The 15217-nt window shown below is 40.9% G+C and overlaps 1 protein-coding gene across 4 annotated transcripts in view; it reads left to right on the top strand.

Moving 5' to 3' along the window:
* Eprs1 (glutamyl-prolyl-tRNA synthetase 1) overlaps window positions 1-15217 on the top strand; it is a 73655-nt gene that overhangs the window by 27320 nt on the left and 31118 nt on the right. For 3 of the 4 annotated variants that reach the window (XM_052737940.1, XM_052737938.1, XM_052737941.1), the window contains 7 exons: window positions 385-444; window positions 824-844; window positions 5502-5612; window positions 8055-8191; window positions 9220-9427; window positions 10347-10459; window positions 11098-11215. In XM_052737940.1, coding sequence (XP_052593900.1) covers window positions 385-444; window positions 824-844; window positions 5502-5612; window positions 8055-8191; window positions 9220-9427; window positions 10347-10459; window positions 11098-11215 — 768 coding nt within the window. The remainder of the gene's footprint in view (window positions 1-384; window positions 445-823; window positions 845-5501; window positions 5613-8054; window positions 8192-9219; window positions 9428-10346; window positions 10460-11097; window positions 11216-15217) is intronic. The other variant, XM_052737939.1, reaches the window with a different exon arrangement.

Genomic DNA, 15217 nt, shown 5'->3' on the forward strand with positions numbered 1-15217 from the left:
ATTGTCAACTCTGGCCAGCCTACACAATGGCTTCCAACAAGAAACTGCTGTTAAGGCTACACACCAAGGCTGAAATTTCAGTGGAAGTAAATGTGCAAGTATTTATTGTTCTGTTTGTTATTCTAAGCATGCTTGACTTGAAGCAAAGTCTTCTCCTTAGTATTTGTTTATTTTTTTAGTTTATATTTAGCATATGTATGTGTGCATGCACATGAAGGTCAGAGGACACCTTTTAGGACATTGTTTTCTCCTTCTACCATGTCAGCCCCAGGGGCTAAACTTAGGTCATCAGGCTTGGTGGCACACACCTTTACCCACTGAGCCATCTTGCCAGCCTACTACTTGGTATTTCTTATTCTTAAACTATCCTTATTGCTTTTCTAGGGCTCGTCAAGGTCTGTGGTGAACATGGAATGGGACAAAATCTGGGCATTTAACAAAAAGGTATGTGATCCTCACCTCTGCCTCACTCTGAGTAGTAGACAATAGAACTCACTGGTGTGCCTGTAACAGAGATCAGGCCTCTGAACAATGTTATCATTTAACAAAACGGTACATGATCCTCTGCCTCACTCTTGAGTAGTAGGCAGTAGAACTCACTTGTGTGCCTGTAACAGAGATCAGGCCTCTGAACAATGTTATCACTGCAGTCTTCAGGAAAATGGAATGTTTTCCTTCTTTAAATGGATAAGGGCACTAAGCCTATTAATCACCCCAGCAAGGAACAATTATTGAAGCAACAAACTTGGATTTATGGGAAATGGTAATAGTTTTTCCTTAAATTTCTTATGAACACTCTGCATTTCATTTTTCTGCTTTCAAGCTGCGAGCTCTCTGTAAGAAGGTATCACTTCATACTTGTATTGCCTCAAACATAGCTTTTAGCATAGTACATGTTACAATCTGAGGAGTTATATAGCTTCGAAGCACAATCACATTTCTGTAACTACTTATTCAATCAACCTGTTGACAGTGCATCATCCCTAGTTTGCCAAATATGTCCTCTGTTCTTTGTGGCAAAGCAAAGGGAGACTTCTCTAACTCCATTCTGCTGTTCCCTTGTGTGCTGAGAGGACATAAGAGTTTAAAAATTGTATTGAGTTGTAATGAAGGTTGGCTAACTACAATTGCTATGCTTTCAGCTTGAAAAAAAAAAAAAAAACCCAAAGCTTTCTTAATTGGAAAATCAAACCAGGAATCATGCATATTGATATTGTTAATCCCTAATTGGAAGCAGATGCTTGGACACTATAATAAGGCGAATCATTAGAATGCACGTTCTGCACTGCGGTTTCTGTGATTGTGTTCTGTAAATTCTTGACATTGCTGCTTGGTTGTGCTGATGTCTTGCCTCAAGTAGTTGCTTGTCTCGCATGTGTCTTGAATTTATTTAGTTTTTTACTTTTAGTGAGTTTTTTATATTAAGGAATCATTAATTGGTTCTTTCTGTTGCTGCAGTTACTAATAACAAACATGAGTAGAATTTACAAACAGTTAATATTTGTGTACCTTTTTAAACTCAGCCTTTATAATTCTAAGTTTTAATCAAGCTATATGTATGTATTTATTTCACATATATGAAATGTATTTCTCTGGATCACACGATCCCAGGGACTCTTCCCCTCCACTTTCCTCCTTGTAGAGAAGCTGCCGAGTTTTCAGATGACTCGTGCGGTGTTTGTTGTCCATGCTCTAGGAACATGGGAGACTAGTTGGGTCTCCTTCAGTCATCTTCCTATGATTAGAAATGAGGTTTTGGTCTTTTGCTTGTAACAATTTGGTTTCCTTCTGTCACTTGTTTTGTTTTGCCTGCTCCCCTTCCCGAATTGTTTGACTCCTGGTTCTAGGAGTCTGTGAGGTCACCAAGTTCCTTCCAGGTGTTCAGGTACTCTGTTATGTTCTTTAGCTTACTCTTGGAGACATCTTTACCAGAACCTTTTGCGCTGCTCTGGTGGTGTGCGTTGGTGCTCCAGTGCTTTGGGGGCAGAGCTGTACACCCAGATCTCTTCACATCACCCTGAGATTCCCTTTTCTCTCTTTCTGTGATGGATCACCTATTTCCTGGATGGTTTTGATTTGCTTGTACTGGGTCTCTGTGATGCCCAGCTGGTCTCAAGTGTCTGGACTTAAGTGGTGTTCCTAGCTCAGTCCTTAGGAGCTGGGACCACAGGCGTGCATGCACTACCATGCTAGCTGTTCCTTCCTTCTAACCATCCTTTCTTTTGTTCTGCACTCTATATGGGATAAGGAGACCTACTGAGACCATTTCTATGACATGTGACATATTGTATGATATGTGCTGCCTGGACCAGTCTTGAACTTGTAGACGCAAAGTAACCATCCCACTTCAGCCTCCTTAGGAACAAACAGGGTCTATGGGTGCTTACCTCTGTGCCAGGCTTATAACCTGGTATGTGTGATGGCTTTATTTCTGGACAAGGGCTTACTCTGCACCCCAGGATCTTCCTGCCTCAGTCTGTGGGCTACCATGCCTGGCTGACCTGTTCTTTTACCTGAAAATTTTAGTATACCTTGGTGTATGGGTCTGTTTTCATCATATCCATTGAGTTCTAGCCTAAAATCTCACTCATTCCTTCAGTTCTGAGGTTTCCTAACACACACTCCCCTTTGTTTTTTGAGACAGTCCTAATGTGTAGTCCTGCCTGGCCTCAAACTTAGAGTGATTCTCCTGCCTCTCTCTGCCTCTCAAGTGTTGCAATTGCAGGCAACTGTAAATCCTTTTCCTTTTTTTGCTTCCCTCTCTCTCCTGTACTCCCTTCCCTCTCTCCCATGACTACGTACAGTGCACATATTCTTCGACCCAGCCTTTCTTCTCTCCGGACATGTGCAGACATTGGGCCTCCAGATTTATTTTCTCTCTTGATTTTTGGCTCTACTTTTTGATAGATCTATTTAACTTCCTTTCCTGTTGAATTTCTCATTTTTACTGTCATGTTTCAAAGACCTTCAAATAGCTTTCAGTGCATGTTCCATGGTTTTGGCGATAGTAGTATCATGTCATCTGGGTTATCTGTTTAATATGGGGGTGCACAGGAATGACGAGAAATTTTTCCTGTAGGATGAGCTGGCTGGGCTGGTGAGAAGAACTCCATGTAGTCACTTTAAAAAAATTATTGAAAGGTTTTCATTTTTTCATTTTTATTTTGTTTTATGGGTATGGATATTTGGTTCACATGTATGTCTGTGCACTGGATCCTCTGGGACTGAATTTGCAGCCAATTGTGAGCTGCCCTGAGGGTGCTGGAGATAGAACTCAGGTTTTCCAGAAGAGTAGATAGTGCTCTTAAGCCTTGAGCCATCTCTCCCCCATGTAGCCAGCAGTTTTCCCAGAGGAGTTCCTTTTGTCACCCCTTGAATGTGAAGGCCCTGGCTCTCAGGGCTCTAGAGCTAACATGGGAATTCTGGGAAGGACTACACCACCATCATCCATCCACTTTCCTTCCTCTGTTCCTGCTGTGTGTGTTTGTGTGACATCCTCCACAGGCTCATGTGTTTGGACACCCAGTTCCTAGGTGGTGATCCTCTTGGGAGGTTGTGGCTATAACCTCTAAGGGCCGGTGTCGTGGAGCCAGGCCCCTCTCAAGTCTTCTACAGCCATCCCAGCAGTGCCACTGAGCAAGTGCTGAAGCATAAACCTGGGGACGTTTCCGATTCACCTTGTAATACCCTTCTGGGGCTTTTTCGGGCCTCTTTTGGAAATCCGTAGATTCTTTGGAGTCTTTTGAAAACCACTGGTCCAGAGTCTTAAGAATTATATAATTTTAGAGCCAAAGAGGACTTAAATTTCCTTCTTTCCTTCCTTCCTTCCTTTCTTCCTTCCTTCCTTCCTTCCTTCCTTCCTTCCTTCCTTCCTTCCTTCCTTCCTTCCTTCCTCAAGATGAAGCCTCTTTAGGTTGCCCAGGCTGGTCTCAGCTCCTGGGTTGAAGTGATATTCCTGCCTCAGTTTCTAAAATAGTTAAAATGAACAGTTATGTTTTACCATTTCTGGCTGTGAACTCCAATTTTTTAAATAATTCATGGTTCTCCACACTTTCTTGATAAATTTTGTAGAATGATTTTAAAAAACACATTTCCAGACTTCGCCTAGACCATTTGAATCATACTTCTCTAGGGCAGCCTAAGAGTCTGTGCAGACAGTGCTCTAGGTTATTAGCCAGCTATGGAACCTACCCCCCTTCTTTTCTTTTCCTTTTTTTTTTTTTTTTTTCTTTCTATTTTGGTTTTTTGAGACAGTCCCTACATAGCCCTGGCTGTCCTGGAACTCACTGTGTTGACCAGGCTGGCCTTGAACTCATAGAGATCTTCTTGCCTCCTGAATGCTGGAATTAAAAGCATATGCCACCATGCCCACTTTTGACAGTTTTGCAGGTGAGGAAGTTAGCTGCAGTGAATGGAATTAAGCTTCTCAGAGTTGTGCTGCTTGTTTAAAGATATTTTGGAAGCTTGAATTTATCTGACTACATTGTCATCCATCCATCCATCCATCCATCCATCCATCCATCCATCCATCCATCCATGCATTTCTTTATTAGAGGAAGGGTCTTCCCATTAACTGAGCCAGCCTCCCCGTACAAGGACCTCCAGTATGAGACACAAGCCCAGGCCTGCATCTGCCTTGTGCTCATTTTCTCCCAGGTATTTAGTATCTAACCACTTCTATTGTGCTGACTAGTGGATACTTTTCACCGGCTCCAGAAGAGGAGGCTACTACTATTTTGGAGCTAGAATAGGTTGTTTATTCAGCTAATCTGCAGATACCTACTGGATGCCTGTTCATGCCAAGTATGTGTTAGATTTGAGAATGTAGTGGTTTCTCTGTGTATATACACATTGAGTGTCCCTTTTCCAAAACACTTGAGACCAGATGTGTTTCAGATTTCTTACTCCAGTGTAGAGACCCACCTTGTGTGTGGCTTGTAGCTCAAAAGGACCACCTTGTTTGTTCTTGTAAACTACAGGGTTGCCTTATTATAGTGACCTAATGCTATTCTGCTATGGATGGTGCTATCGTGCTTAGCTGATTATAGAAGTGATACTTGAAACTCTTAATGTCTCTATCCCTTCAAATGGATGTCTCTCCAGCAATACAAGACTGAATATCAAATTACCTTTAGATCTTAATTTATAAACCCTCACAGGATTCTCCTCATTTCTAATAATGCTAGATTTAAAGATTATTTTCAAATTATTTCTGACTTGTTTTTTTTTAGTTTCTTTTTACCTGCCAGTAGTTATTTTGGGGAAGAAAATCTGTGTCTATTAGTTTGTAATTAGTTTTTTTATTTTTCTTTTTAAACTTTTCTTGAGTGACAGTTAAATAGTAAAGAAGTAGCAAATAAACTAAATATGAAAGAATTAACAGATAAAAAATTAGTAAATGCAGTAACAAATAAACCAGTTAGTATTCCCATGCTGTTACTCTTTTTATTTATGGTGTGTTGGTATGTATTTCAGTATGTACATGAGGATGTTTGTTGCAGGTTATTGACCCGGTGGCTCCCCGGTATGTTGCATTGCTGAAGAAGGAAGTGATCCCAGTGAATGTCCCAGACGCGCAGGAGGAGATGAAGGAAGTAGCCAGACACCCCAAGGTCTCCCTGCATTGTGACCACGGTGTTTTCTTCTGGTTTGGGGATATTTTCTGTTTCATGTCATTTGTCAAGATTTGATACCAGTTGGAACAGATCTTTGTGTGGGTTTCTTGCTGAGGTAGTTTATTTTACTGGTAATGCCCAGCACATGACAGAACTGTTACATTCAGTCAGCACTTACTTTCTGTTATGTAGAGACAGCTTATTAATGTGTGAGGAGGCCTTTCCGCTTCCTTCTTAGAGTCATTCTGAAGGTGAGATGTTTCAGTTCACATTCTTACCTGTGTGTGTGGAAGCTATGGTACCTCTTCTGTCAACATTACACCTTTGTCTTTCACTCATTAGACCCCTAACATGCGCACACACATGCATGGTTGTCAATCAGTAAGTAAGTGTAATAATGAAGTAAATACATACTACTTTTAAAGTCCTGAAACTTAATGAAGAAGACATTTTTTTTCTTCATCATCATGAACTAAAGTAAACTTTATTATTATAAATTGTTACTTTTCAAACTCTGAATGAAAATGAGATTAGGACAAGACTAAATTAAAACAAACATGCATCATGCTCCTTTTTTTCCTCTCCAAGAGGGATTAGGGACTACTTATATTTGCATTTTTTTTATTATTTTATTTTTTGAGATTACATCATTTTCCCCTCCCTTTCCTCCCTTCAAACCCTCCCATAAACCCCTCCTTGCTGTTTCAAATTCATGGCCTCTTTTTCATTAATTGTTGCTCTGTGTGTGTGTGTGTGTGTGTGTGTGTGTGTGTGTGTGTGTGTGTGTGTGTCTGTCTGTCTGTCTGTGTCTGTGTGTGTGTGTGTGTGTGTGTGTGTGTGTCTGTGTCTGTGTCTGTGTCTGTCTGTGTCTGTGTCTGTGTCTGTGCTCTTTCCTGGGGAAGCTTTTCTTCCCACGCTCAGCATTCCTTAGTTGCCTGTAGTTCTTTGTCTGTGGTTATGGCCTCCTGGCTTTTCCTTCTTCCACATTAGCATGTCTGTTGGTGACATTCTTGTTCAGCTCATGTTTAGACAGTAGTATTGATGAGACTGCAAGGCTGTGGCTTTTCTTAGTGTTTCCTTGAATGAGTGAGAACTAACTTACCCTTGGGTACAAGGATAAACATTTAGAATGTACTTAGGGATTAGGCTGGGTTAGTAAAGTATCAGTTGTAGGTTCTTCTCCAAGATGTATGACTTCACTCTGACCATGTAGTTGGCTAGGGTTCCAGGACCAGAATGATTTGTTAGGTGAACCTTACATCCTATTAGAGAGCTGTTGGTTACTGCCAAGGTACGTGTGCCACTAGTACACCCTCCGGGCTATGGTGCCATACTGGTTGTTATTGTGGTTCATAGGCATCATAGCTGGGTAGGCCTGTTGATTGCTTCCCTTCTTTGGAAGCTTGCATTCTAACTGGGCCCCATGTCTGAAGTGTATGGTAAATACAGCAATGGGAATTTACCTCTGGGGGCTCAGCAGTCAAAGGCAATAGTCAATAACCAATAATGCCGGAGACTCCTGGACAACTCTGACCAACAACTCAAAAGAAGGCTTCTAGTGCCTGCTGTTAGGTTTTTTTGTTAGGTAGATAGTTATATAGTATGATTCCTTAGGACCTTTTCAGACTTCCTTACTCCCTCTTTCTGTCCCTTCTCACAATTAGAGCCCTCCCCCCAGTTTTCCCATTTCCACTTTCAGGTAACTTGTACTCTGCTCTTACCCTCCCTTATTCCCGTCCCCCTGAAATGCCCCGTTTTGCTTTTCCTGGTTTCTGCAGTTGCTGCAGGTTATGCACTCATGTCTGAAAATTTGGAGCTAGGAACCTCAAATGAGAGAGGCATTTCTTTTAAAGTCTTCATCTCTCTCTTCGTGTGATCCACAGTGTAAAGCAGGACGTTTTCCCTGCCTACACAGACATGGTACTTTCTCACAGTTTGTCTTCTAAAACACAAAGCTTTACACTTTTCTGCTAAGTTGGCATCTGCTGTCTGATAGTGTTCTGTGAGAATGACTATTTTCTCCTTTGATCCAAAAGTAGTGAGACTGAGGATTGCAAGATGGTTCTAGTTGTGGGGTAACTACTGTGCGTTTAGCCCTGAAATCAGGGTTCCTTTAGACTAGAAGCATTTCGGATGGGCTACCTGGTGTAACTCTATTACAGGGACTGGTCCTATGTCAGAGATAGGCTTCAGAGTGTGGATTTTCTGCTTTGAGGGCACTGTGTGTGCCTGTGTAATGAGTGTGCACTGTTTCAATTCCAAGAACAGAACTGGGAACTCGGGTAACACTTGCCCTTCCTGTTTAACAAAACAAGCTTTTAACTGTATCATGAAGAAACTCTGTTTGGTAAAGAATACAGTGGGGAATGGAAGGATTTGCATTCTGCACTCAGTAGTTTGTGGCTGAACTCATATCCTGCTTTTCTTATGATCATTCAGAATCCTGATGTTGGTTTGAAGCCTGTGTGGTATAGTCCCAAGGTTTTCATAGAAGGAGCTGATGCAGAGACTTTCTCAGAGGGTGAGATGGTCACATTTATAAACTGGGGCAACATCAACATTACTAAAATACACAGGTAAGAGTTTTTTGTTTATTTTTCAACTATGTGGGGAAAAAGTCTTTCATTTTTTCTTTATGTATTAAACATTATCTAATTCAGACCCTGACTAGTGTCCTTGACATAGGTACGGCTGACTAGTAAATTTGCCCAGATGGAGGCATTTGTTTTTAGATTTATGCATTTTTATTTTTTGTGTATGAGTATTTTGTTTGCGTGAATGTATGTGTACTGTGTGGTGCTTCGTGCCATCAGAAGTCAGGAGAGGGCATCAGATGATCCCTAACTAGAGTTATATGATTCCTAGCTGCTGTGTGTGCTAGGAACCAGTGTAGATATAAAAAAAAAATAGTTTCTTTCAAAGCCTTTTTTTTTTTTGGCTTTTTGAGACAGGGTTTCTCTGTGTAATAGTCCTGGCTGTCCTGGAACTCGCTCTGTAGACCAGGCTGGCCTCAAACTCATAGAGATCCACCTGCCTCTGCTTCCCAAGTGCTGGGATTAAAGGTGTGTGCCACCAACACCCAGCTGTTTCAGAGCCTTTTGATGGCATCTCATTCAGTAATTGATAAAGGATCCTTTGGATAGGATTTATATATGTAATCTTTATAGTTTATCTTTAGCTAAACATTTAAAGTAGATTGGCTGATGTTAATGGTGAATTTTACTTTCTGGTAAATATTATGTGCTGTTTAAGAGTTACATAAGTTCTGAAATCTTAATTATGTGGTCATTGTCCTATGTGTGCCTGTAATTGTTAACTTAGCATTGCAGGTTTATAGTGCTTAGTAGTCCAGGTGACTTTAAATTCCTAAGTGTGTTTGTGTTTTTCAGCAGATGTGTACAGACCTTGCTCCAGCAAATTAGTAGTAACTGACAGCAGTTTGCTTCATTCATATAACTAATGTCTGTCAGACATACTAAAAAATGATGATAGATGTTTGATTTGAATTTTTCCAAGAGAATTCTTCTTTCTCCTTACTACAGAATAATGCATTTCTAGCAGTCTACTTTCATTCTTTTGAATACTTTTTGATCTTTTTATCTAGAAATGCAGACGGAAAAATTGTATCTCTGGATGCAAAATTGAATTTAGAAAACAAAGACTACAAGAAAACAACCAAGATCACTTGGCTTGCTGAGACCTCCCACGCTCTCCCGATTCCAGCAGTCTGTGTCACTTATGAGCACTTGATCACAAAGCCAGTGCTGGGGAAGGACGAGGACTTCAAGCAGTACGTCAACAAGGACAGCAAGGTACCTGAAGAAACCAAATCTCATCCTTTCTTACACCAACTCAGCGTTTGGAAAGCGATTTTAAATGTTTTAGTTGCTTAGCTAAAATAGAAAGGGCTTATAGAAATTTTATTTCAATATAAATATGTACTTGGGCCTGATGGCTCATGCCAGTAATCCCAGCATTTGGAAATTGAGGCAGGAAGATCATGAGTTTGTGGCAAGCCTGGGCTACAGAATCATATTGTCCCAAAAAGCAAATATGTAGCTCAGTGACAGAGCTTTAGCTTAGCATGTACATGGCCCTGGTTTCAGCTTCCGCACTGAAACAAAATCAGTGGAAACAAACAAACAGAAAAGATTATAAAGAGTAATGTTCTATTTTGTAAATGACGGTGAAATACAGTGAAGCTAAGTAACTTGCTCGAAGATGCAGTAAAGAGGAGAGGTGGATTAAAACCTGTGGATCCTGCTTATAGAGCCTTTGAGCGTTGCTGTACCTTCCAACTGCATTTCATAGGTATGGTGGGAGCTTATTTTCACAGGACTGCCAGTCAAATTATGAACAAAGTTTCTTAGAGCTATTCGGTTCATCAATGTTACGTTTTAAAAATGTGAAGAAAGTTCTTGCCTGTGATCCTAGCATTCCTGGGGCCGAAGAAGGAAGATTGCTAGCTCCAGGTTAGATTTGGCTTCATGGTGAGAGGTCACAAAACAAAGCCAACCAATCAAAATACTCAGCACTGGAATTAAGTGTGCTTTCTCACACTAGCATTTTCATACGTGTCATGGGGATCCTACTCAAAGCAAAGGCTTTACCGAATGAACCAGTTCTGTTTTAAGCAAGCATAGTCCAGCTGTTGGAACACTCCTTACAGTTTACAGTTATCTTAGTGCTCTGCTTTGAATACGTACATTCGGTTCTGTATCATTTTCATAGCATGAAGAACTAATGCTAGGGGACCCCTGCCTTAAGGATTTGAAAAAAGGAGATATCATACAACTGCAGCGAAGAGGATTCTTCATATGTGACCAGCCGTATGAACCAGTTAGGTAAATATTGTGGCCTTTTTTGTAGTTTGGTGGTGATAAGGATTGAGCCCACAGTCTCACAAGCAAGCGTTCTACCCCAGCTGTCTTTTAGGTAAATAAATGTAACTTCTAAATAGAATCTTTGAAGTTCTCACAGTGAATAATTTAAAAGTTGAACTTGATTTAAACACTGTGTCTGATCAGTTCCTGCTCAGTTTAATTTGATCTTCTATACTTAATATTTCAGACTTGAGTAATTAGTAAGCAACGCACACTGGACATTAATAAGTTATTCAATTCTAAAGTGAAACATCTTGCAGTTCCCATGAGATGCGAGCAGGTAAAGATCTTGTGCTGGAAGCAGCGAGATGTTGAAAACAGTGTCCTTCTCTCCCCACAAAAATACTGGAAGAAGATTGTTCAGGACACTTAGGTTAGATTCTCAGCTCAGGCTACTCTCTTTAGACTAGACTTCTTTTACATTAGTACAGGAGAGACCAAAAAAATCAGGCCCACTCTTAGGTAAGTGGCATTGCCACAAGAATGCACTATAATTTGAAAAGCATTAACTATGTATCATTGATTTTATCTAGTAATTCAGTTCTAATTGCTGTTTAGATAATTTTGTTCAAATAAACTTTTGGCTGTTTTCTTTTTAGCCCATATAGTTGCAAAGAAGCCCCATGTATCTTGATATATATACCTGATGGTCACACAAAGGAAATGCCAACATCAGGATCAAAGGAAAAGACCAAAGTAGAAACCTCAAGAAAGGAGGTAAATGCTGACTCCTACAGAGGGCTCTGAAACCTGTAAATTTTATATGCCAAGGCTTAGAAATGTCTTTTTAAGAGGTGGTGGTTTTTCTTGCCTTTGAGATTCTGGGATTGAAGAGGACACCAAGTGCTGCTCTGTGCTTTGCTGTTTGTTTCTGTTATCTTTTCTGGAAAGATTTTTGTTTTGTTTTGTTTTTGTTTTTTGAGACAGGGTTTCTTTGTGTAACCCTGACTGTCCTGGAACTCTCTCTGTAAATCAGTGTGGCCTCACACTCACAGAGATCCATCTGCCTCTGCCTCCCAAGTGGTGGGAGTAAAAGTGTGCGCCACTGTGGTGGTATTGTATTCCCCGAAATATTGTGCACCCTAATAAACTTATCTGGGGTCAGACAGAACAGCTACAATATTAAACATAGAGGATAGGCAGTGGTAGCACACGACTTTAATCCCAGCACTTGGGAGGCAGAGCTAGGCAGAAATCCCTGTGTTCAGGGATACAGCCAGGCATGGTGACACATGCCTTTAATCCCAGAAAGTGAGTCTTTAAACCCAGGGAGTGATGGTAGAAGGCAGAAAGATATATAAGGCGTGAGGACCAGGAACTAGAAGCATTTGGCCTGGTTAAGCATTTGGCTGGTTAAGCTTTCAGGCTTCTAGCAGCAGTTCAGCTGATACCCATTCTGGATGAGGACTCAGAGGCCTCCAGTCTGAGGAAACAAGACCAGCTGAGGATCCGGCAAGGTGAGGTAGCTGTGGCTTGTTCTAGTTCTCTGATCTTCCAGTTCACTCTATACCTGGCTCAGGTTTGATTTTATTAATAAGAACTTTTAAGATTCACGCTACACGCCACCACCACCCAGCGAGAACACAATTTTTTAAAAATGTCATTGTACTATACTAAAAAACTAAGACAGCCTAGACTGACAGAACATTTCTGGGGGACTCCCTCACCCCCTGCAGTAGATCTTTTTTCCCACCCTCTCTTTCTTTTATTCTTTTTTTTTTTTTTTTGGTTTTTCGAGACAGGGTTTCTCTGTGTAGCTTTGCACCTTTCCTGGAACTCACTCTGTAGACCAGGCTGGCCTCGAACTCACAAAGATCCGCCTGCCTCTGCCTCCCGAGTGCTGGGATTAAAGACGTGCGCCACCACCGCCCGGCTCTATTTTATTTTTTTAACAGGAGTCTTGTTATTTGTACTTTTCCATCACTCACTACCCTGTAGAGAGAGCTCCCTCCTGCCATTAAGGTTCTGAAAAGAGAAAAGGAAAAGGAAGTTTCTGTGGTGTGGATGGGAGGAAAAGCTTTGCCTTTTAGATGGTGAATGTGAATATTTTCTGCTTTATAATCTCTGGGAGTGAGGAAACCCACCTAGCTGCCTAGTTTAAGATTGAGATGCATGTCTTGTTCTCTTCATGCAGAGTGGATTTGGAGATGGTGACAGATAGAGAGCAGTAGGGTGGGGGTCTTTTATAGGCCAGGCTTGTCAGATGTCCCTTTTCATGGTTCTTTAATCTCTCAGGATTTTGAGTGTCACCCTCAGCCATATGAGTTCTCAAAAGTCTCTGCATACTTAAGTTCAAAAAGCCAGTAAAATATTTATGTCTTAATTAGTGCTGTTTGAAAAAATTAAACACATAAATTGAAGAAAAGATTTTAAATATTGATTATTTATTCTTAAAATGGTATACTAAGTGAAAAAACAATAGTACTTTTCTTTTTTCTTAAACCTTTGATTCTGATTACACACACTGTGCTTACTTCCTGTCCATGTTGATTTTTGTGATATTTGCTTTTTAAACACAGCAGCTGTGCAAAGGGAGCGTTTTCTGAGATGTTTCATCAAAAGGAATGTAGCACACTTGTGTTAAAACTGAACTGCTGTGAGCTAGTAGCACAGTGTTTTGTCAGGCATATTGTTCAGTTTCTCTTAGATACTTAAAATATCCCATAGAGCTGCTGGGAACTTGCTGACACCTTTGGATAATCCTATACAGGTGGGATCCATGGATCTTAGCAAATGGGTGGGGATCCATTGAAGACAATAGTGTGATGGTATAAGGTCATTGGTGGTGTGTGATCAGGCTTTATCCAGCAAGAGCTCGGGAAGGATGGGGGGTGGGTAAGAAGTAGGAGGTGGATTCAGGGTGTGGAATTAGGAAAAACCAGGGACTTCTAGATTTATTTTGGTTGACTGGGTAAATAAATAACCTGAGACAGGAAAGACAGAAGAAATAGTTCATTAGGAGAGGAAAGCCTGGCACTATTTACAGTGAGCATGTCTGTCTTACACTTTATGCTAATTTGAACAGACTAAAACCTCTGAGTTTACCCAGAAGGCAAAAGAGAGAGACAACAGTTTAAGTGGCAGCACCCTTATAACTGTTGTGTGCACTGATTATATACCAGCAATTTCAAACTTTGGGCTTCCTCCTGTCCTGCCCCTTCCACTCTCTCTGTAGCCTCATCATGCTAGGTAAGTGATCAGCCACTGAGCTATGTGTAGAAGAAGTAACCGTCTTATTAAAGAAGAAACACAGAGCCAATGCAAAAATGAAAGCCCAAGAGGTCAGAGCAGTAGCTAAGAGCTAAAAACCTTACCCTTCACTGCCGCTGCTGTCTTCCTCAGCAAAAGAACTACTTCCTGTGTGTCTGTCTTCTTATTGACTTTCTGTTCTGCCATCTCATTGGTTGTAAACCCAACCACATGATCTCCTCGTCACTGCCTCTCTATACAGACCTCCAGATCTTCTATGTTGGTATTGAGATTAAAGGCGTGTGTCTCCATGCTAGCTGTATCCTTGAACACACAGAGATCTGCCTAGCTCTGCCTCCCAAGAGCTGGGATTAAGGGCATGCACCACCACTGCCCAGCTTCAGCTATGGCTTGCTATTAGCTCTGACCCCCAGGCAACTTTATTTATTAACATACAAGTAAAATCACATTTCAGTACAAATAAAATATCACCATAGCTATGTATCCCAAGCCCAGGGATACTTAAAATGATTTGTTTATGTAGCTTATTTTTTTTTTTAATTTAAGTTTTTTTGTATGATTGTTTTGCCTATATGTATGTCCAAATCACCTGTGTGTCTGGTACTCACAGATACCAGAAAAGGGTATCATTCCCTGGAACTTACAGATGGTTGTTAGCGGCCATGTTGGTGCTGGGAACTGAACCCAAGTCCTCTGTAGGAGCAATCGGTGGTTTTGACCGCTGAGTCATCTCTCCAGCCCCCATAGTTTTGTATTTGTCAGTATTACCAAACTAAAATTTAAAAGTATTTGTTTATTTAAGTTTCTTTGAGACAGGATCTGGCCATGTTGCCCAGGTTGGTTTAAACTAGCCATCCTCTACCTCTTCTTCCTAATGCAGTGTTTATAAGAGTAAGTGACCATGCCAGATTGATGAACTGGGAAGGTTTTAAAAACTGCTAATTCACTTAAAATAACAAAACCCAGTTGCATATTAACATAAATAACTTTTGGTTTTTGGGGGGATGTGAGGGGACCAGAATCTCCCAGTATATTCCAGGCTGGCCTTGAACTTGCTAGCTAAGTAGCTCATGCTTGTCTTGACTTTGTAATCCTACCTCAGCTTCCTGAGTGCTGGGATTACAGGGATATATGTCATTATGCCAGGTTTCAAAAATACCATTTATGAAAAGTAATTGTATTCCAGGACAAAGCTTGCTGTTCAAAGAAAGGTGTCCTACTGAAGTTTGTAAATCCTTGTTGTTGTTGTTTGGAGGAATGCAGTTGTTGGTTTTATTTTGAGATAGGTTCTCACCATGCAGTCTGGTTGGCCTAGAACTTGCTTTGTAAATCAGGCTGGCCTTGACCTCAGTGTGAGTCACCTGCTGGAATTAAAGGCCTGTGCCACCATACCCAGCGTGCAAATCTCTTTAATGTCTTACTTCAGCACCTCTGAAAACTTGAACTGAACACTCATCAAGACAATGAGATCCCAAAAGGCCGATTACACCTTAGTATACTATTACAATG

The sequence above is a fragment of the Peromyscus californicus genome, unplaced genomic scaffold, assembly GCF_007827085.1.
Source record: "Peromyscus californicus insignis strain IS unplaced genomic scaffold, ASM782708v3 Scaffold_14__1_contigs__length_90479793_seg_2, whole genome shotgun sequence".
Lineage (NCBI taxonomy): Eukaryota > Metazoa > Chordata > Mammalia > Rodentia > Cricetidae > Peromyscus > Peromyscus californicus.